The sequence below is a fragment of the Trematomus bernacchii genome, unplaced genomic scaffold, assembly GCF_902827165.1.
Source record: "Trematomus bernacchii unplaced genomic scaffold, fTreBer1.1, whole genome shotgun sequence".
Lineage (NCBI taxonomy): Eukaryota > Metazoa > Chordata > Actinopteri > Perciformes > Nototheniidae > Trematomus > Trematomus bernacchii.
This window is the reverse complement of record NW_022987905.1, coordinates 1,841,985-1,864,688: the sequence shown is the minus strand read 5'-3', so window position 1 is coordinate 1,864,688 and position 22,704 is coordinate 1,841,985. Positions and strand designations below refer to the sequence as shown.

Sequence of the window (22,704 nt, the reverse complement as noted above, 5' to 3'; positions counted from 1 at the left end):
TCTGTTAATGATGACATGTGCACAGCTGTATCCCCTCTCATCGGGCTTAACTGAATAACCCTTTAGAACCGGCCCATTTGTTTGAATTCCTTGACTAACAAGAGAAATATTTACAAACAAATGGGCCGGTTCTAAAGGGTTATTCAGTTAAACCCGATGAGAGGGGATACAGCTGTGCACATGTCATCATTAACAGACGTCGTTTAAGAGTGACGTTTGAGTGAACGAGGACATCCCAATAGCTGAAATGCACACGGAGGAGGGGTGAGGGAGGAGACGAAAGGGAGGATACACGAGAGCAGACTACGCGGAAGTGTTTTCACTACTCGCGTATAAAAGCCCCGCCCCCACCTTCACAGCTGGTCGATTTCAACTCAGGAAAACAGAGAACTAGAAGAATGAGTGGAAAAGCGTCACATAAATGTCTAAGTGCTCACAGCTCCGTGCAATTCATTTCTTAAGGTTATACTAACAATTTAAGTCATGTTTAATGATCTTGAACGTCACTAAAACATAGCTATTAAGAAAGCTATTCATAAATGGCTAGATCTTGATAAATAACAATTATTTGTATTGTTTGGTGTTCAAATATTCAGGAGTTAAATTCTTTAAAATGCACAGTCCTGAATGTGGGGATCTACAGGACACACATTTTCAGAGTAAAGGCTTTCACATTATTGTAATTATAATTTTATTGAAATGTACATTTTACACCACAACGGAACACAAAAGCAGGACCAACCATCATACATTGTAAATATTTCTCTTGTTAGTCAAGGAATTCAATGTATGGTGGTTGGTCCTGCTTTTGTGTTCCGTTGTGGTGTAAAATGTACATTTCAATAAAATTATAAATATAATAATGTGAAAGCCTTTACTCTGAACATGTGTGTCCTGTAGATCCCCACATTCAGGACTGTGAATTTTAAAGAATTTAACTCCTGAATATTTGAACACCAAACAATACAAATAATTGTTATTTATCAAGATCTAGCCATTTATGAATAGCTTTCTTAATAGCTATGTTTTAGTGACGTTCAAGATCATTAAACATGACTTAAATTGTTAGTATAACCTTAAGAAATGAATTGCACGGAGCTGTGAGCACTTAGACATTTATGTGACGCTTTTCCACTCATTCTTCTAGTTTTCCTGTGTTGAAATCGACCAGCTGTGAAGGTGGGGGCGGGGCTTTTATACGCGAGTAGTGAAAACACTTCCGCGTAGTCTGCTCTCGTGTATCCTCCCTTTCGTCTCCTCCCTCACCCCTCCTCCGTGTGCATTTCAGCTATTGGGATGTCCTTCAACATGGCGTGTCTTGATCGATTTCCGGGTCAAGTCCCAGAGGAGGGGAAGAGAGGAGTCGAGGAGGGGTATTGAGACAAGCCTTATGTGTTTTATGCATGGGTGTACCTGTCGCAGTCTGTGTCCGGAGGAGGTTCCTGGAGCTTCTGCATCCTCTTCCTGTAGGCAGCAACCAAATCAAGGTTACATCTGATCATTAACCAGAAGACAATTACCTACAACTACCTAAATATCAACTGTATTCTCTAGAGGCAAATTAGGTTTTCATGATCAGTCTCCTTCCATCAGTATCCACTCTATTTGTCAGTCAAACTAATATAGTAATTTGACAGCATTATACATCAAACAATTAATTACAAAGCAGACCTACCTCATCCTCATCATCCATCTCCTCCACAGCATTGTAAATCTCCATGATATCTATGCAGCTCGGATTACTGGGGAAGTAAAAAGGGAAACATGTTTACATTTAAATGAACGATATAGTGCCAGTAAATCGGGACTAAGAGTACTTTAAGAAATAAGGAGGTCAAACTTACTTGACAAATTTCTGGAGGACGTTAGTAATGATCTTTGCAGAGTGGGCGATCTTGCTCATTGGCTCATTGAAAGTTCGGGCGTTGTGTGCAATATACCTGGCATCCCAAACTAATGCTGAGAGACGCCTGTGGGTCAGCAGAGGGAGGAGGAGGAGGAGGAGGAGGAGGAGGAGGGGGGGGGGGGGGGGGTCAGTACAGAGTCTTCACAAACAAAACGTCAACTGTTGGACTTTCTGTAGACAGGCAGGATGAAGGAGGACTCGCCTGTAGAATCTGTTGAGGAGACGCAGCCGGATGGTGCCCAGGTCGGTGGGATAGGCGATCACAGTGCAGTAGGTGGGGTACTGGATTAAGTCCACAGGGCCAGAGAAAGGAGCTGCGATCTCTGTAACACAAACACCAGGAGTCAGATTCATAAACTCTGGAAGCAAGGGGGGGCGTTTTGGAGAAGGACATCATATTTTTTAAGATTATAAGCTTAAATTGTATCTGTAGGAGCTGTTTGTAAGGTCTCATTGTGATATTATTTCACTTATTATTGGTGGTTGGCGTGTACTGGAGTTGGGGGCGGAGATTTTAGTCTTTGCAGACCATTTAGATGCACAAAAACGTATATAAAAAACACACTACAGGGATAGAAAACCCATAAAAAGCAGAATACGGCCTCTTAAATTCATTGTGCTTGACTCCAGTGAGTCGGTGTCTTTACACATCCTACATGCTTCTGTGTGTTTGAGATATTAATATCCTGACTTGTGTGACAGGATGTACCTTTAGTTGTGGCCAGACATGTGAAAGAGGGTATGTGTGTGTCTTTTTTGTTGTTGCATACACACCAACAGTGATGAGCTGGTCGATGGCGACGATGATGCGTTCACACTCGGCGTCCCGGCTCCTCTCCCCCCACTCCCCGTGCAGAGGCTTGTACATCAGCTCCCTCATCTCCTCCTCCGTCACGGGGATCCCGCCTCCCTCCAGCTCCGGCTGCGGGGCTGCAGAGACACACTTAGTTCAATATGCATCCAACCTCAATGACCCTGCTCTGTGCTGTGCGTGTGGTTGAGACAGTTAAAGTAGAAAGTGTTAATTACCATCATCTTGAATCGGTTCCACATCCCAAGGACTCAGCTTCTCGGTTTCCCCGTTGTCCCATCTGGTGGAAACACAAAAACCAAAGTCAGTTTTCACTATTTGCAGCAACACTGACTGCTTCCTTCTTTGTCCCAGTTCAGATTACATTTGACACACAATAATTGTGTTAATCTCCCAATCCGAAGGTTGTGGTTTTGATCCTAGCCCCTGCAGTGAAACATGTTCATATATCCTTGGGCAAGATACTGAACCCCAAATTGCTGCTGATGGCCAACAGTGAGTGAGTGAGTGAGTGAGTGAGTGAGTGAGTGAGTGAGTGAGTGAGTGAGTGTGTGTGTATTTACAGAATAGTAATGCGTGTTACAAATAACATACAGATAACACACCTGTCATGACTCTTTATAACCACTAGTGGGCAGACATGCCATTTAGATATACTGTTGACTGCAAAAATACAACTGAACACAAAAACATATTAGAATTGAACAACTAACGTTTATTGAAAACATGTTGGTACGAAATCAATTATATGGTCTCATTGTGGCAATCCAAGGAGGCTCTCAAACAGTGGCCAAACTTTGCTTCAAAATATTAAAATTAAGATGCATTTTATTCATCCCCGAAGGGAAATACAGATCTTCACTCTGGTGTAATTTGCAATTTCACATTTCTATACACTGTACTACTACTTCTGCTTCTTACAGCATGAAAAACAGCACGTCCCGCACCATCCACTATTTCTACCCTCTTATGAGAAGAAGCATGATTTCCCACCTGACTTTGAAGCACTGGAAGAGGCTGTCGGGGTATTCGGACTGGTATGGCTCCTGACAGACGATCATCCCAAACCACCAGGCGTCGTCTATCACTGAGCGGAACCTGTCGTCTGCACAAAAGAGAGAAGATGTTCAAGAGGACGTAAACTGCCTGATACAGAAAATACAGAGGATGCTTCTTGGCCTTGAAGCAAACATCTCCAACAGGATGCACACACTTACTCGGTTGCCAGTTTCTCCGGAGCGCCTCGTCATAAGTCTGCCTCACCACGAGGAAATCGATCACGTCCGGCATGTCGTGATACCTGTGGGGGGGGGGGGGGGGGGGGGGGGGGGGTCAGTGTCACTTTAATGGGGGAGTACTACAAACATACGACTTCGCTTCCATTTCATAACACATATTACAGTACCAAAACTACGGCCGCCCTTTAGTTCGGATCAGAAATAGAACTAGTTTCCCAGTTCAAGTGTCTTGGAGTCATACTGGACTCGAACTTGGCTTTTAAGAAACATATTAAGAAAGTATCCAATACCATTAAATTCAACTTGCAACATTTTAAACTAATTAGACCTTTCTTAACTGTCAGTGCTGCAAAGCCATACCTCCACTGTATGATTCTATCCCACATTGAATACTGTTTTACCAACTGGTCGTTAGCTTGTGCCACAAACCTGAAACCCATAGAACAGCTGTACTAGAGAGCTATCAAGGTGTTTGACAGAAAGCCTTATTCATACCACCACTGTACCATCCTTGAGAAACACCATTTCTTGAGTTTTGACAATTGTAAGTCTTTTAAAAGTATGCGTTTTATTTATAAATGTTTACATGGACTGCCCCCCCCTCCCTCCCTTCAATCAATCAATCAATAGGATACGGCTGTAATAGGCCTAAGGCCTTTTAGTCGCTCATAAATAAGTAGATCACTGTTCTTTATATACTATGGATGCTGGCAACAGTCACATAGTCCAAAGTGAAGGTGATGTTTCATCCCCAAAAAACACACAGGACGCTGCACTAGGTCAGAAACCAGAGGAGACTGTGAAGTCCACCGTAGACGGACCACTTTTGGACAAAATGTCCTCTCCGTTAAAGGCAGCTCTTTGTGGAATAGCCTCCCAACTGAGATACGGGATTGTCCCACTCAATAGTTTCAAAGGTCAACTCAAAGAATGGTTGAGAAACAAACAGACGTGCGATCACCGCTAAATGCACTTTAACACAGGGGTATCCTCTCTTGCACTTTAGGTAGCTCTTGTATCTTCTCTTGCACTCTATATGTCGTTGCTGCTATATTGTACTGCCATGTGGTAAATACTTGTGTATGCTGCTCTTGCTCTCTTGCACTTTTTGCATAACATGTATTTTGTTTTTGCTATGTTTGTAAAATATAATGATCTTAAATGTTTTATGTGAGGGACTGCGGCTGGAAATTAGCTCAAAGCTAAATCTGGCACTGTTACGCTTGATACATTTTAATGTTTTAAGTGTTCATTACTGTGCATTGTCCCTGCCAAATAAACGATTAAATAAAAATAAATTAAAAAAAGGAATTTATTATTATCATAATTTCGAGCGTCAGTCTTTTGAATTAAAATATTAAACAGACCAAAATCTCTTTGCATCATTTGTAATCGACACACATTTTTATCATTTTCAAGGGGGTTGAATTCAAGTAATTGTTTATGTACATTCAGTTCAAATAATGCTCAGGCAAATACCCCCTTCTTGTTGGGGTGCTTCTGGTAGTAAAACATGTATCAAAACTTTCACACAAAGGAGGCAGTAAATGAAGTTGAGCTGCTTACTTGACAGAAAAGGACTTGTCTGATATTTTTCCGGTGCCGTTGTCGATGAGCGTCAGCTTCAGACAGCAGAGCGTGGGAGGAGACACTTCATATTTGATCCCAGTGATCTTCACAAACTCTTGGTCCTGGAATACAAACAGCAGGAAGTGCATTTAATTTGACGTCAGTGCAATCTGTTTGTGTTTTTTTGTGTGAGAGAGACTTTATACTTCTTACCCGCAGCTCCATTTTCTTCCAGGGCTGTTTGTCTGAGTTGATGGGGTACAGGTCGCCGCGGCTCACCGTCTCAACGTAGGCCTCGTGTCCCTGCCGGAAGTAGATCACCTGACAACACACACACACACACACAGATTCACAGCATTTTTAAACATCCCAACTAAAGAAATGTTTTCTCACGGCCTCTTATAACATCTCATGTTCGTACCTCATCGCCCATTTGGGGAACAAAAGGAGACTTCCTGGGAATGACGTCGGTGATCCACGGTGACGGTCTGAACTCGTTGGACACTTCTCTGTTGATGGATGGTCTGACCTTTGGACGCTGAAAGGAGAAGATGGAGAACGATAAGCAAGTGAATATGAACCCATTTTATAATATTTGTTATAAAATGTATCATAATAATTCCTCACTGACAGAAACAAAGACTGAACAATGGTTATTAGCTAGGGATGCTCATGCCGTTTGCCTATTTACAGTCATTTGAGCCAGTAGGGATTTAGTCAGTGACACATCAGCATTAGTTTGGATACTGAATCAAAACTCACTCTGGGCGTCTTGTTCTTTGCTTTCTTGGATTTCCCTTTGCTTTTCTTGCCAGCTCTTTCCTCCTCGTCGCTCTGCTGCTGTTGCTTCTCCTTCTCCTCCTCTTCCTCGTTCTCCTCCTCCTCTTCCTCTTCAGAGCTGCTGATCCTGCGCCGCGCTCGTTTCCGCGATGATAACGGGGTGGAGGGCTGCAGGTTGATACCAGCGTCCGCCGTCCAGTCAGAGTACTCGCTGGACGTGTGGCTGCCGAAGAAAGAAACAGTCGGGATTACAAGTCTCATAAATGATTACAGGCAATACAAAACAAATATCGATCATTTGTTTAAACCTGTGTGGAGTACCAGATGGGGGGGGGGGGCATTGCCACTCAAAGAGGCGCTTTTACTCTTTCTGAAGTGTATCCTTTCCTGTAGTGTGTTCTATAGGTTTGTGTGCATGTAAATGGTCTGCAAAGGCTAAATCATGTGTGCCCTCCAGAGGGAGTTTCTCTCCTACTCCTTTGTTTACTTCCAGAACAGTGTGACATCACTATGTAACACTTGCACTCCTATAGAGTGGTGCAGGGATGACATATTTACCCGGAAGTAAGCTGCGCTCGGGTTCCCTCGACAAAAAAGCAAATGGGATTTCTCCATAGGATTTTGGAAAATAGCTCGAAATAAGGTCTGTGGAAAACGAACCTGTTTGATAAATGCACGTTTTGTTCAGGCGGATAATATCCACATGTCTACCCTACTTTTATCATTTTCGAATCATAAATCTAATCGCCAGAAGCAAAATGCTAACGTTATGCTATAAACGAACTACAGCCGAGTACGTCACGCTAACTTAAGATCGATATTCAAATATACAGATTCTAAATTGTACAAGTTGAAGCGTTTGTTTGAACGGTTTGCAGGAGGCAGGTACTTGCTTTCAAGCAGAACAGGGCAAACAAACTTAGCGGGAGTGTTTACGTGTTCGGCGTAATGACGTACAACGTCCTCGACAACTTCTGTAGTCCTATTCAGCCACTTGGTAACAACCATCGTTTTTCAGACACGTAAACTCTTCAGAAATCACCAGTGGGGTCACTGCTGATGTATTTAATGTCGTAGAACAAAACGTGCTCTGTCTCTTACATTTGTGTCAACCACAGACTTTATTTCGAGCTATTTTCCAACATCCTATGGAGAAATCCCATTGACTCTGGGACGAGGGAACCGGAAGTGGTAAAAATGCTAACTTACTTCCGGGTTTTAGGACTCGTCACTGCACCACTCTATTGTCTAGCGCTCCAACACATTGTACGTGATAGGCTAATGGGCGGCCGGGACATCTCTCAGTGGTCGACCAATCACAGCAGACCCGGAAAATGTAATTAAAGCATGGACACTTAACACAGCACAAAATAAGAACATGAACCTGAAAGTAAGTAAAATATGTCCTCTAAAAAGTAGTCATTCAATGTTTGTGCAACGATGAAACTTTTTTTATCTTTATCTGGTAGTCTTAACAAGTTCAGATAAGAACACTTAACGACTTTTTACCTTGAGCTGTCACTTTTCCACTCTTCCTCATCATTGGATGAATCCATTTCACTGCCATCCAACTCGCCCTCCTGAAGAAATAAAAGAAATAAAAAAGGGAATTGTTTCAAATCCAGCTGACGATCCAGCAGATCCAGAAGACAGCAGATGCATATAAATAACACTTTAACAGAGTCACAGACAGGCTTGGGGAGTAACGGATGCCATGTACGGGATTACGTATACAGGATACAAAACAAAACTGTATTTTCCTACAGGTACCTAGTCATTCTAACAGATTACATGTTTAAAGTAACCCTCCCAGCCCTGGTCCCAGTGGAGTGGAGGGTTTGATACCTCGCTGTGTACCTCTGAACTGGCCGTCTCCTCCCCCTCCTCACAGGACAGGTCCATGAACTCCAGCACTCCGTGTGCTCGCCTCGCAGTTTCATCCTCGTCCGAGTCGTCCTGAGGGACAGATGGAGCGGACTCAACACCAGTGCGAATATTTGTACAGAAATAGTTGTAAACAAAATCATACAGGGACGGACTGGGACTGAAAAACAATAACATTTCTGACTGGAAAGAGTTAATTGACATGGGCTACATAACATTCGAAAACCGGCCACAACTGTAGGTTAAAGGTGCGACCCGGTTCTTAAACTAAAAGCACTCCACCCCTGCATGGCACCACTTGTGTGGGCTGGGCCGAGTCAGAGTCCAGGGCAGCAGGAGAGTCAGTTCACCCGTCTGCAATGAACTATGATTGTATGTGGGTCATTCTAACAGTGTTATACAGTAGTATGAAGGAGGGGCGCATCAGCTTCTTTCCCACTTCAAAAAGTTACTTTTCAATCTGGGCATAGCCGTAGTGCTTATAAGCATGTGTGTACATAGACAAAAAATGACTTGAGCACGTAAAGCTGTTGTGCACACAACGCAGCAGCAGCCGTGTCACAATGCCTTAATCTGAACTCATAATATTATCGGAGATATCTTTACTTCACGAGTAAGAACCAAACCAAATTTGCATTAGCGCTGTCGCCATCTGTCACCCATCAGTGTGAACAAATATATATAAATTAATGCGTGTGACTCCAGAACACACATATGTCCACTCCCATCAGCAATTATATGAATCTATGCTTATACATAAATAAACAATCCTACAGAAATCATATTGGAAATATTTGATATCCAAACAACAATAGCTTGTTATTCTGTCAGGCCCCATCTTATATCACAGAGGTTGTCTTTATGTAAGATTATATCAAAAACTAAAAAGGTGACAGAGCCTTGGCTGTGAGAGATCATACATTTCCCCTCCATCTGGTTTCAAACCTGCCGTTTCTTACAATACGGTAGACACTTTCTATTGATAAATTACAGAATATGGGTACATATTTACCATATTTCCATAGTTTCTCTTGGAATAAAACCACATTGTACATTTATATAATCTGTTCAATATTTATATTCCATATGTCATATATGTATGTATATATTTATATATATATATTTGTATATATATATAATACCTTGTTAAATTCAACATGTATATTTTCTACTTTCTATTTTATTTCTAGTTTTGAATTTTTATTGTTTTATTGTAAAATGCCTCGTCTTTTTATGCTGCTGCAACACAAAAATGTCCCAAATTGGTATCAATAAAGTAGAAGAAGGAGAATTGGGAGGGATGAAACCCTCTGTAATGGTCACACATGCAGAGCACACAGCACACACAGTGACATGTGTTCTTTTAACCCATCCTAGTGCCAGGAGTCTAGTACTAGGAGCAGTGGGCAGCTATTGTACAGCGCCCAGGGAGCAATGGGAGTGAGGGGGGAAGGGGGGTGTCCGGTGCCTTGCTCAAGGGCACCACGGCAGGGCAGGAGGTGAACTGGGACCTCTCCAAGTAGCAGTCCATACTCCATATTTTAGGTCTGGTCGGGGACTTGAACCGGCGACCCTACAGCTCCCAGTCCAAGCCCCTACTGACTGAGCCACTGCCGGACTAAGTATAAGTATAAGTACCATCTTATCTTATCTTATTATTTTAGACCTCCTACATTAGCCGCGTTCACACCGGATTACTTTTCACCGTACTTTTAGCGTTTAGTTCCGTCAGTACCCCTTATGTCGCGTTCACACCAAAAAGAGCACTTCATCTCGGGAACTTTTACCCCCATTTTTAGTGCCTGCTGAGAGATGGTACTTTCCTGGGGGAAAAAAGGGCCCCAGTTCTGATTGGCTGGGCGAATTGCAAACCACGCCCCGTACAACTCTGAAATGTTTTGTAGAGCCGCCATTTTATTATCCTGGCATTAGCATTATTAGCATTAGCATTCGCCCAGTGCACAAACGCAGAGAGACTAACTTATGGCAACACAAAATAAAACATGGGAGCGGTGGAGATGAGGAGGTGTCGGCGTTCTGGCGATTTACTCGGAAGGCTTCAGTAGAAGCTGCTGGGAGTCCCAGCAGCTTCTACTGAAGCCAGTCCCCAACTCCGGGGACTTCCGGCCGGGGACTCCGGGTGGCAGTATACACCGTGAAGTTGTTTGCGGCCTGCCAGTAAACCCAAAGTAGAAGAAGACGAAGTGAAGTCAGCGGCTCATTTGCGTAATCTTCCCTCAGGGAAAAGTACTCCGGTGTGAACGTGATCTGTACTAAATGCCCTGGGGTAATAAGTGCCGGGGCACTGAGTGCCGGCACTAAATACGGCAAAGTACTTGGTGTGAACGCGGCTAATGAAGCAAAGTAAACAGAAACGTACTCGACAGCTGCTGTAGATAATGCGTCTCTTCTTGGCGTTGTACAGAGACATCTCCTCATCTCCTCTGGCTGTTCGAAAGTTCTCCTGCTCCCTGAAAAACAATGAATAGTAACAACATTTAAAAAATGCTGTTGCTTGCTGGGCGCATTTAGACATATGCATTTTAAAAACACCACAGAGAGCTCAGACTTTTTCAGTCCAAGCCTTCCAGGTGATGGCAAGGTCAAGACTGACCTCGCCATCACCTGGAGACAAAGTACCAAAACAGGAAGTGGGATGGTAGCAGAGGTTCACACGGATGTTAAAAATGATAAATGTTCCTCTGTAAACTAGCTAATTATGGTCAACCTAAAGTCTGTGTGTGGTTGGTTTCTCTGTGAATGGTAGATGTAGTTTGTCCCTCTCAGGTACCTGTAGCTGCTGGGCGCCACCTCCGGCACCACCACCCTGCGCCTCCAGGCCTGCAGGTCCCTCTCTGTGGCCATCTGGCTGCGAGGGGCGTTCTGGTGCATCTGCCGGACCCCCTCCACCTGCCCGCTGCGGCGCAGACCCACGTTGGGGGGCGACTGCACGTCCGCTCGTTCATTCACAGACGCTGTAAAGAAGGACAAACATTACCTTTTACCCCGGGGATACCACGGAGAGACCGGAGCGCTTCCACGCTGCTGCTTTCGCCTGTCCTTTGCTGCTGTGAGGAGGAGGATTTTTGCCCCAGGAACATCGCGGATACTGTGTGCTGGTCTGGGAAAATGGCCCATATCGTGATTCTGCTGTGCCTATTAACTGTTCTGGACTATGAGAAGATCTCTAGTCATTCTGAGAAGCCTACTGGATTCAGGTCTGTTCTGCCACCCGCAGTGGGCATCCCCTGCAAAGGGTCGGATGTGTTACACAAACAATTACCGGTTGCCTTGTCGCAGACAATCTGCTCGACAAAATATGTTTGTCTTTTTTGTTTGCCTGCGATGATGGTACTTCAGGACTGCTTCTTAAACTCTAATCAAACTCTCGCAGACGTTTCCGGTGATTCTAAAGTAGATGACAATGTGTGTGTGTTGTTTAAGAGGAAAAGATGCCTGTTTTTTTTGTTGTTATTACTGTCAGGAAATGTTCAACCTAACCCTGGTCCGCCCAGTAGTAGTAGTCAGATCGCTACTCCTGCTGATTTTAAAGCTAGGTCTGGGTTGGGTTTCATCCACTTGAATGTGCGCAGTCTGTTAGGTAAACTAGATTTTGTCCGCATTTGGGCAAGCTCGACTGACGCTGACGTCATTGTGTTATCAGAAACATGGCTAAATAAAACTATTTTTGCCTCTGACATATCCTTAAATGGTTATAATGTGTATCGTACCGACCGGCCTAATAAAGGTGGTGGAGTTGCCATTTATGTTAAGAATAAGTTCAGTGTAACCACATTGGTTTCCAAATCTGTCAGTAAGCAATTCGAATTTTTAGCCTTAAATATAGAAGTGGCAAAGGGGCAACAAGTCATGGTGGTGGGGTGTTACAGACCCCCCTCAGCTGTCAAGGACTCCTTGTCTTCACTAGCAAAACTTTTATCGCAACTAGACTATAAGGAAATAGTGCTACTTGGAGATTTTAACTGGGACTGGTTAACTGCAGTATCAGAGGATTTTAAAAACCTTTGTATCTCTCTGAATGTTACTCAGATTGTTGACAGTCCTACTCGCCCTAACGTTAAGTCCCCTAATAAATCCTCCCTAATTGACCTCATTCCAACTAATGTTCCCTATAAATACCCATCTGTGGGAGTATTTGCAAATGATGCGAGTGACCACTGTGTTGTAGCCACAATTAGGGACACTAAGGTCCAAAAGGTTAAATCTCGTATTATCATTAAGAGGGACATAAAACATTTTGTGGAGCAGGGTTTTGTTCATGATCTGTTTGGGTTTGATTGGGGAAAAATCGATCTGTGTGCTGATGTAGAAACTGCATGGTCTTATTTTTATCTTGGTTTTATGGAGATCATTGATAGACATGCACCCCTACGTACTTTTAGAGTGAAGGGACGAGACAATCCTTGGTTTTCTGCTGAACTGTCCAGTCTCCTACATGAGAGAAACAAGGCCTGGGCAAAGGCTAGGAAATCAGGCTCAGAGGTAGAATGGCTGCGTTTTAGGCAGCTAAGAAATAGCTTCACTTCACATGTCAAAAGTGCTAAGTCGAAGTACTATTTGTCAGTTACCACAGAAAACCTAAATAATCCTAGGAAATTTTGGAAAGCCATAAAATCGATATCCACCGGTGAGATCCGAAATGAGCTACCTCCGTGCATTACCACAGCATCTGGCTCTATATCGGACAGGGCTACTATGTTAAATTGTTTTAATGAGCATTTTGTGTCCTGCGGTTCTATGTTTGATTCTGTGACTAACTCTGCTTCTGTGAACACCACAGTCGGTGACTCTGAACAATGTGGTCTGGAAAACCTTTTCAGTTGTACTGCTTTTACTGTAAATGTTGTTCATGAAGCTTTAACCAAGTTAGATCCTAAGAAACCGGCCGGCCCGGACAACGTGGAACCTTTCTTTTTAAAGATAGCTGCAGATTTTATTGCTCCACCTCTCACTACTCTTTTTAACCTCTCCCTCAGCACAAACACAATTCCAAAAGTATGGAAGTCAGCGTATGTCCTGCCACTACTAAAAGGAGGGGAGGCAACTATTTTAAATAACTATAGGCCAATCTCTAAATTATCAGTTCTGGCTAAGGTTCTTGAACGCCTAGTGAGTGAACAGGTAAAGGAGTTTTTATGTAAAAATAATATCCTGTCTAAACATCAGTCAGGCTTCAGAAAGCAACATAGCACCATCACTGCCACAATGAAAGTGGTGAATAATGTGGCGAGTATTTTAGATAAAAAGCAGAGTTATGCAGCTCTATTTATTGACCTTTCCAAAGCGTTTGACACCGTCGATCATCGCATCTTAAAGCAGAGGCTACTCAGTATTGGCTTATCCAGCCATGCAGTGGGGTGGTTTGTGAACTACCTCTCTGAAAGGTCCCAATGTGTTCACTTTGATGGGCTGTCTTCTGAGTGGTTGAACATTGCTAATGGTGTTCCTCAAGGTTCTGTTTTAGGTCCACTTTTATTCTCCATCTACATCAATAGTTTAGGTGAAAATGTGGATGAAGCTACTTTACATTTTTATGCGGATGATACCGTGATGTACTGTGCACGTCCCTCCATTAAGGAGGCGGTTGTTAAATTACAGGCTGTTTTTAACATTATTCAGACTCAGCTCTCTGAACTAAAGCTTCTTTTAAATGTTGAGAAAACCAAGGTAATGCTCTTTTCTAAAGCTAAAAAGACTCCAGAGACTGCTTTGGATATTGTTACTATGCAAGGACAAATACTCCAAGTGGTTAGCTGTTATAAATACCTTGGTATCTGGCTTGATGATTGTCTTACTTTTAAACTTCAGGTCACTAATCTGCTTAAAAAGCTGAGGGTTAGACTAGGTTTCTTTTTCAGAAACAAGTCCTGTTTCTCTTTTGAAGCCAGGAAAAGGCTAGTCACTGTGACCTTTTTACCTGTGCTAGACTATGGTGATTTGATCTATATGAATGCACCTGCCCATTGCCTGGAAAGGTTAGATGCCGCCTATCACAGTGCACTGAGATTTGTTACTAACTGTAAAGTACTTACTCATCACTGTAACCTGTATGCCAAGGCAGGTCTGCCTTCACTTACTGTTCGGAGGCTCAGTCATTGGTACATATTCATATATAAAGCCATGCTGGGTAAACTACCGACTTATATATGCTCTTTGATCTCACGGAGAGTGGCAAGTAGCTATTGCCTGAGATCCCAGGATGTGTTCTTATTACATGTGCCAAGTGCTAGGACTGTTTTAGGTACTAAAGCTTTTATGTGCGCTGCTCCTCTAGCTTGGAACACTATGCAAAAAACATTGAAACTGAGCATTTTGATTCCCTTGCATCGTTTTAAAGCACGGCTGGATGAAATGTTATTGGATACCTGTCACTGTAAATAGGTTGCTAATGTATACCCCTGTAATTATGTTGTGATGTCCTTTTGTTTTCTGTTGTTTTTATGTGTAACTAATGTACCGCAGGTCTCCCTTGAAAAAGAGATCGTTGATCTCAATGGGATTTTTTAACCTGGTTAAATAAAGGCTACAAACAAACAAACATTAACCTTCAGTAAATGGAAGCTGTAAGTGTAGCCTTACAATGTTGTTATTTCATTATAAAGGATATTTCTCCAAGATTAATATAGTCATTTGCTTGTTTCATTATTTTATATACGTGTGTAATTGAGAGTAACAGTGTGAAAAAAGTTGTAGCATGTAACTAACAAGGTTATGTTGTTTTGTTGTCTGTATAAACAATGATGTTTCACCCCAATTTTGAAAATGTTAAAGTTAAATTCATCAATCTAGGCCACTTTGATTATGTGTTTTCCTGCCTAGGGACTGCAGACGGAAATAAGCTTTCAGCTATAATCTGACATATAGCATGTTTTTATGAAGTCAATTAATCAACAACACTAGATTGTAAAACAGATTGTGATTTCCTTTTGATTCAAGTGACTACTGTGACTAAAAGATAGGTTTTTATAGTCCTCACTTATACCTCTGCGTGGGGTGCTTGGTGCCGGTACCAAGAATAGTCCCTGAGCCTCAGCTTGCCCCTCCGGTGCTGCTGCGGCCCCCGGAGCGGCCTCCCCCTCCCCGGGCTGGCCCTGCTGGTCCTGCTGGAGCTGCAGGTTTCGGATGGCCTCGTCCAACAGGTTGCTGCGTCTGATCGCAGCCTCGTCGTGCTCTGAGGTCTGCTGGCTGATCACCTGCTCCACCACCTCGCCGTCACCTGGAGGCAAAGTCATGAAACGGGAAGTGAGATGAAAGCACAGGTTCACAGAACTTAAAAGTCCTGACTAAAACTGTGAAATGGATATAAAAAAAATACAATTGTGTGGTTGGTTCAATTCTTACTGGTGGCGACGTATCCCAGCTGAGGAACCAGGTGTTCTGCAGCAATGTTCTCCCGGCCTGGGACGAGACGCTGGTACCTGAAAATCAAGTAAAGACATTACTGAACAAATTAAGACATATTTGATGTTGAACACAGCTTGAACCAATATTTAGTTTTTATTATTTTATTGCATGGACCTAACATTCAAAAACATGAGCCGCAGGTATAAATAAAGATTGGATGTCTACTTTGGTGGATGGGGGTTTCCGTCCACGTCCACCAGGAAGGGTGGGGGCATGAGATGGGGGGCCTGCTGCGTCTGCTCGTCCAGCACGAAGCCGTTGGTGTCCCGGATCAGCGGCCGGTAGTCTGTGTGGAAGAACACCTGGTCTGGAAGCTGTGAGGAGACCAGGAGAGAGGAAGTGTAAGACACCCTGAAGCTTTGGTCACTCTCAAGTGAATACAAATATAAGCTTTCATAAATAGCTAAATAGTTTTTGTAAAAATGTGCATGTGACACGTTTCCTTACCTTTTCATACGGCTTGGAGCTGCCGAAACCAAAGATGAGCAGATGGCCATGAGAGTCCGTGCAGGCGAAGCGATGACCATCTGGGGTGAACTTGCAGTCAAAAACGGCCCCATGTCCCTGGCCCTCAATCTGTGAGAGAAACACAAAATCACAACAGGACAAAAGTCATTATGTAGATCGTGAAGCAGCAGAGAACTACACCGTGAAAAGACTTCAAAGTTACAGCACATCTCCTCAGTCAGTGTTTTAATCCTTTAAAATGACCTTCTTCTCCCTGGTCACCTGGCCCAGCAAGATATGTAAACCTCGGCTACTGCCATGGGCGAATGTCACCGTTTTTTGCCTATGGCAGTAAATAGGGCGAATGCCTGCTTATTTAAAAATGTGCATCCCTAGTATTGTTTGTTTATCGTGTCACAGAATGGTTTTGTTTACCATTATGTAATGTCATGTTCTCATAGTGTCACTGTACCATGTTGAAGTAGTGCTGTGTGTTGGTTCCTCGCAGCAGATCCCATATGAAGACGTTCCCGTCGTGGCCGGCAGACAGGATGATCCGAGGGTCGAACGGGTGCGGCTCCAGGACGAACACCTCGGCCTCGTGGCCCTGAAAACACAGCTCCTGTTAGTCCATGTGTGGGGGGGGGGGGGGGTAATGAGGGGGTTAGCTCTGTGTTGTAGTAACAGAATCATGATTACTTTAAGGATATGTAGCAGCTGTCCTGTGTAGGAGTTCCACACTTTGAGGAGATGGTTGTTAACGGCCGTAATGACTGTGTTGTCGTGGCGGTCCCACGCTACCATGGTGACTTTGGGTTTGAAGTGGCTCTCCTCTTCACTCATTGGTTCAACGCTGAGAAAAAAACACAACAAATCAGAAAAAAAAACACTCTGTAAAGGTACACCTCATTATATATGATCTTATAGTGGTAGAGTTTCATTATATCTGAACACAAACGAGAATACAAATTGTCAGCTTGTATCTGATGATGTATTTTCCTGAATTTCCTGTTGCTAAAACATCTTTCTCTAGTTCTCTCTATGTCTTCTTCAGATGAACACAAATAAAGAGGACACATCTAGGGCCGTCTCCACATAGCATGTTTTCTGAGCGTCTGTTTTCAATTGATCCCAATGAGAACATGCCGTCACATGCATCCGCCTCCAAAAAGAAAATAGGCCAGCCTCTTGTTTCTGACAGTGTCCGAATGGAAACTGTCATGACAAAGAGCAGATCTGCTGGGCGGACCCTGACGGTTAGTGTGTGACTTTTATCGTCCTCCTCCCTCGCTATACGGCTGTTAGACTGAGCAGTGAAGCTCATCCATGCAGAGTTTCAGAGTAAGCATCTTCCGGTTGATTGTAATAGCGAAGAAACATGTCACACACATATATAGTAGCGTAAACAGATAATAAAATCCAAGGGGGAAACGCTGGTCTTTCATAGAACAGCAACGATACGTCGAGATATCGTGTTTTTTGATGAAATGCATAGAGTAGGCTCTGCCCAGCGCCTTACTGCCTGAACACAGACGCTATGTGGACACACGCCCTAAGGAATCCTCACTGCTGAACATTAAAGAGCTCCTTACCCCGGCAGAGTGGCGGCCATGTTGAGCAGGAGGCTCCTCCACTGCTGCCGCAGGTGGAGCTTCCAGATCCGGGCGGTTCCATCTCGACTCCCACTCACAAACCTGAGACAGGACAACACCACACATCACACCACTGTGTACACATCTGTATTTAATTCAGTATGACAGAAAATCAATGATGAGTAAGTAAAGTGATTGTACTATACCTTTCCCCTGAGTGGCAAAATTGGATGCTATCAACTTTGTCCTAAAAGAGAGCGGAGACATGGAGAGTGATCATGAGTCATTTGTAATGTAACTGCTGAATGTTTAATATGTTACATTACATGACACGTCACTTGTTAGACGCTTTTATCCAAAGCGACTTACATACTCAATACTGTGGGCAATCCCCACAGGAGCAATTTGGGGTGAAGTGTCTTGCCCAGGGACACAACGACATGCTGACTGCAGTGGGGTTTGAACCTGTGCTCCCTTGATCCGAACACCAACGTACTAACCCACTACACCACAGCCACCATGTTAAATGGTATCTGTGTGTTGCATCGTTTCTCACCGTGTGCTCGTGCAGCTCGGATATCTTCTCTGGACTCCCGCCTCCAAGGTAGTATATTCGGATGACATCGTCAGTACTTCCTGTTACTAAGAACATCCCACCTGAAAATATAAAAAGGTAACAAGTTAACTTTAATGTCGGTAATAAAGATATGCTCATAATAATATATATAATAATAATAATAATAATAATAATAATAATTGTACTTATTATTTTTCTCTTAGAATAAAAGGCATACGACATAGCCTGTTTCTATTATATTTTTAAAAACATGAATTTTTATTCTGAACGGAAAGCATCTGTGGACAGATCAAGTAAATTAATACAAGTTTTTTTTTTAAATGCCTTATCACATGAAGAGAATACATTCAGGCCTTTTCAATACAACAGATACTAACATTTCAAATAACAAGTCTACCTAAAATGAATGTGAAAAATTACCCGGGCTGAATGAGGAGCACACCGTCTGGACTCCTGGCCTCGGACGCTCTGTAAACTTGTGTGGCCGATCGCTGTAGGACAGGAGAGAAAATGTTACAGTTTTTATACAGAATAGGATATTTTTTACTGCAAAAATGCATTGAATGTAACACAAAAACTAAAATACAAAGTAAAAACACACAATATTTGGCAGAAAAACAATAAAAGATCTCTGAATCCTTTAAGAGACTTTCCATTAGCAGATGTTCAACATGCAGAACCAGTGCTGACCTTTTCATCTGTGTTTATTTAATGGTCTATCCTTCAAATCTATCAGAGTTTAACCTCATCCAACCGGCATTTCAACTGCATGACAGAAAGGCTTTATAGTCAGGTGATATACATATCTTTGTAATGTAAAGAATTGCTCTGCTGATATCTTACCGTTTTATCTTTTTAAGTATTTGCTTGCCTTTACAACTACATGCTTGTGAGTCACAGTAAAGCAGGCCCTTTGAATGCAGCTATATTTATAACCAATATAGTAGCTTGTACAGAAACAAGACTGTGAAGCCTTGAGGTGTTTGCTGCAGTAAACGTTTACATAACAGCCCATAGTTTAGCATGTTTGCTTTTAGCCTCGTCAGTTCAACTGATAAACAATGTTAAAATAACAGTTAATTTTCCTTTCAATCAATAACACACTGATCTCAATCCTTGCTTCTTTATAAGCTTACGTTCACACCAGACACAACGGGAAAATGGGCATCAATTGTGCCACGTCATTATTTGTGTTTACTTGTGTCACTCAAACTAGACGTGCCGGCTTATCGCCATGTAGATACTAACATCGATTAATCAGCCATGGTCAAAATCACCACTTTTGCTGCCTTGTATATTGTGTGGTAGTCACAGATACGTAAAGAAGCCAAACACCGTGGTCTCTGGGTTCATCACATCACCCAGGGACAAACATAGCTAAGACAGGAGCTTAGCTAAGACAGGAGCTTAATTCAGACAGCAAGTCACAAGTCAGCTGAATTGATCTTATTTATCACAGCCGTATGAACCCAAAATAAACACATTTTGCAGTGATTTAATTGCAATACATGTTTCAAAATCAATGCCCGAAATATCGATATAGCAGTGGCGAAGCGTGTCTATCACAACTGGACCTTCTGTAGACACACACACACACACACACCCACCCCCCAGCCGCCGCTACCTATAAAACACACTACAGGAGAGGGAAAACCGCAACAAGCATAATAAAGCCTGATTAACATTTTCTGTTTAAAAGCAGCACTCACCTAAAGTTGATGTTGTTGACGTCCCACTGCCAGAAGCAGACGGTAGCATCAGTTCCAGTGGAGAGCATGTAGCGCTTTGAGCCCTTAGCAAACGGTGAGAACTGAAAAACAACAAATCCACAGATCAGACATCTCAATCACTCAATTTATATTAAAATCAAGACATGCATTCGTCATGAAGCGTCCTCACAGAATCCTGTGCAAACGTGTTTTTACACTTAGCCGAGGCAAGATGTCATTGCAATAAAGCGATGATGCAATGATGGCTGATGGGGACATATTGTTAGTAGAAAACAAGACTTTGCCAGAGCTGCTACCGCCCCTCCTCCTGATTTATTTTAAGGCAGTGTCAATGCAGCAAAAGCATATACTGCCCCCCAATGTTTTGTTAAAGTATGAAATGTATGAATTAATGTATTAGTGTGGAATACTACTGTGAATATTTGTTTTTATATATTTGTGGATAGAAATAAACTTTGGATTCATGATGGCTAAACTGGACGTCAGAGAAATCAACAGATGACGACGGACAGGAAGTAAACACTAACGCGAACAACAGAAGACAGAGAGGAAGTAAATAATGACGGGAACAATGTATGGGCTCTGGCAGGGTTTAAAGACTGGTTATTGGAAAATAAAATGTACATCATCATGCCAGAGATGTGTTTACCTGTAGGGAGGTAATGGATCCGCTGTGCCCCTGCAGCACAGCCACGGGGGCACAGGTACGAAGGCACCACACACGGATGGTCTTGTCACAGCTTCCTGCGGCGATGAGCGTGTTCTCATAATTAACCGCCAGGTCTGTGATCTCTGCGGAGTGTCCTCGCAGCGTGGAATGAAGCCTTCCATCGAACGAAGACCAAATCTTCACCAAACAGTCGTCTGAGCCCTGACGAAAAAACATACCAATTTCTTGGTTAATAATCTATTCTAGTATGCATTAAAAGATAGTGGCGACCTACCGATTAAAATCCCCCTATGACTGGAGCAACTTAGATCATAACAACATCATATGTAGGTGCAGTCCCAAATAAGGCATGGCAATATGTCAATTTAAGATTGATATTGTTTTACGAGACTAGATATCATTGTGCTGCCTTTGAGGTGGATCAGTAGTCCATTCGTTGGGCCATTTTTCTTGGCACAGAGTGAGTGACGATGTGACTCCGTACAAAGATCCCGCAGATCGTTGTACGGAGTCACTGTGGAGTGGAGACAGTGATGAGTGTTGCTGTATTTTATGTGTTTATGTGTTAGCATGTGTTAAGCTAAACATGTGGTATTTAAGCTAGCAGTATGTTAGCTAGCTCTGTTTGTGAAATGTCACTGTATCTGCAGTAGTAGTACAAATCTTGTGTTTATTTTATACAGTACAGTTTTCAAGTTCCAAATTTCAAGAAAAGACAAGCCTTGTCTCTTTTTTGGAAAACTTGTGCAGGTTAGCTAGCTGTCTAGCTTTGCCAAGGAATACGCACTGCAAGGGCAGGATAATCCTCTTACATCTAAATATAATATAGTAGGTGCCGTCTTATCCAGTGGTAAATGCTGCAGTACAATAAGTGATGTAATTTTCGTAATCCAGCAGATTGTTTCAAATATATATAATTTGCCTATGATTTACTTGTATTGTTAACATGTTGTGTGAAAGCATTAACAGTCAACACTACAATATTGATATTGAGGTATATGGTCAGAGAGATTGGGATGTGCTCCCAGGTGAAATCTTACTGTGAAGATCCTGAGACCGGTGCGATCGAAGGCGATACAGTACACTGCAGACAGATGGCCCAGGATCCGCCGGTGCAGCCGCATGCGCTCATAGTTGCTGACGGGGTTGATGGAGCTGAAGCGCTGCACTCCTGTCAGCTCTCTGCCTCGATGGATCTCCACTGCAGGTGACAAGATGCCAACCATCAGAATACAGTAATACAATTAAATGGCTGCGACAAGGAGAGGCATTAAAAAAAGCCAAGCAGTTCCAAGTAAATGTTCCAATTCCCATTGATCCATTTCATTTAAGAATAATAGAGAAATATTGAGGAAGGTCGGACTTACCGAGGTGTGGAGGTTTTTTGCAGTTGAAAGGCCTCTCTGGTGGTCTGCCCCGGTGAAGGGCTGCATATGATGAAGCTTTGAACCGCACACTGTCGCAGTCTGAGAAACACAAAACAGATCAGAATGATTCAGTGGATCTACCAGCTGTGTGTGGGAGAGGATATGATCATTTCTGCCATCTGCACAAGCCAAGAAACTATTCATATCTTTATATAATGTCAATGTGAATATTATCAGTGTAAAAGGAAGGCTTGGGGAGAAACGGATTACATGTTACACATGATTACGTAATCAGGAAAAGGGTAACCGTATGCCGTACAGTTACATGAAAATAATCAGATTACTGTTACATTTCTAAAAATGGTGGATTATTAGCAACATGTTAGTAAAAACCTGAAAAGAGCATATTGCGTTTGTTGTAAAAGGATCAGATCTTATTTCTGCTTTTTCAAACTGTAGTATGTGCTCATGTGTTCATTGTTGGTGTATAGGCTACTGCCTGAATATGCTTAATGAAAGGCAGATTTTCCTATAAATAAAATCATTTTTGATCCTAAATATCTTGGTTTCTTCTTTTATAAGGTTCTGTTGTCTAACATAATACACTTAGGTAATCAGATAATATTTTTGTATTGTGATACTCAGATTAGGTTACTGATGACATTTTCTTTTTGTAGAGGTAACTAGTAATTGTAACTGAAATCATTG

At 42.6% G+C, this 22,704-nt stretch overlaps 1 protein-coding gene across 4 annotated transcripts in view; it reads right to left on the bottom strand.

The window, feature by feature from the left end:
- brwd1 (bromodomain and WD repeat domain containing 1) overlaps positions 1–22,704 on the bottom strand; it is a 32,418-nt gene that overhangs the window by 6,807 nt on the left and 2,907 nt on the right. Inside the window, exons 6-35 of one of the 4 annotated variants that reach the window (XM_034114767.1) lie at positions 21,997–22,095; positions 21,670–21,830; positions 20,609–20,830; positions 19,939–20,039; positions 18,650–18,720; positions 18,209–18,309; positions 17,859–17,899; positions 17,653–17,754; positions 16,760–16,913; positions 16,533–16,667; positions 16,061–16,189; positions 15,779–15,927; positions 15,551–15,627; positions 15,186–15,425; positions 10,980–11,163; positions 10,569–10,659; positions 8,150–8,260; positions 7,814–7,884; positions 6,287–6,527; positions 5,946–6,062; positions 5,738–5,845; positions 5,522–5,646; positions 3,935–4,017; positions 3,711–3,822; positions 2,936–2,997; positions 2,681–2,836; positions 2,109–2,229; positions 1,845–1,970; positions 1,676–1,742; positions 1,414–1,464 (exon numbers count right to left, since the gene is read on the bottom strand). In XM_034114767.1, coding sequence (XP_033970658.1) covers positions 1,414–1,464; positions 1,676–1,742; positions 1,845–1,970; positions 2,109–2,229; positions 2,681–2,836; positions 2,936–2,997; positions 3,711–3,822; positions 3,935–4,017; positions 5,522–5,646; positions 5,738–5,845; positions 5,946–6,062; positions 6,287–6,527; positions 7,814–7,884; positions 8,150–8,260; positions 10,569–10,659; positions 10,980–11,163; positions 15,186–15,425; positions 15,551–15,627; positions 15,779–15,927; positions 16,061–16,189; positions 16,533–16,667; positions 16,760–16,913; positions 17,653–17,754; positions 17,859–17,899; positions 18,209–18,309; positions 18,650–18,720; positions 19,939–20,039; positions 20,609–20,830; positions 21,670–21,830; positions 21,997–22,095 — 3,608 coding nt within the window. The remainder of the gene's footprint in view (positions 1–1,413; positions 1,465–1,675; positions 1,743–1,844; positions 1,971–2,108; positions 2,230–2,680; positions 2,837–2,935; positions 2,998–3,710; positions 3,823–3,934; positions 4,018–5,521; positions 5,647–5,737; positions 5,846–5,945; positions 6,063–6,286; positions 6,528–7,813; positions 7,885–8,149; positions 8,261–10,568; positions 10,660–10,979; positions 11,164–15,185; positions 15,426–15,550; positions 15,628–15,778; positions 15,928–16,060; positions 16,190–16,532; positions 16,668–16,759; positions 16,914–17,652; positions 17,755–17,858; positions 17,900–18,208; positions 18,310–18,649; positions 18,721–19,938; positions 20,040–20,608; positions 20,831–21,669; positions 21,831–21,996; positions 22,096–22,704) is intronic. The other 3 variants (XM_034114768.1, XM_034114769.1, XM_034114770.1) reach the window with 3 other exon arrangements.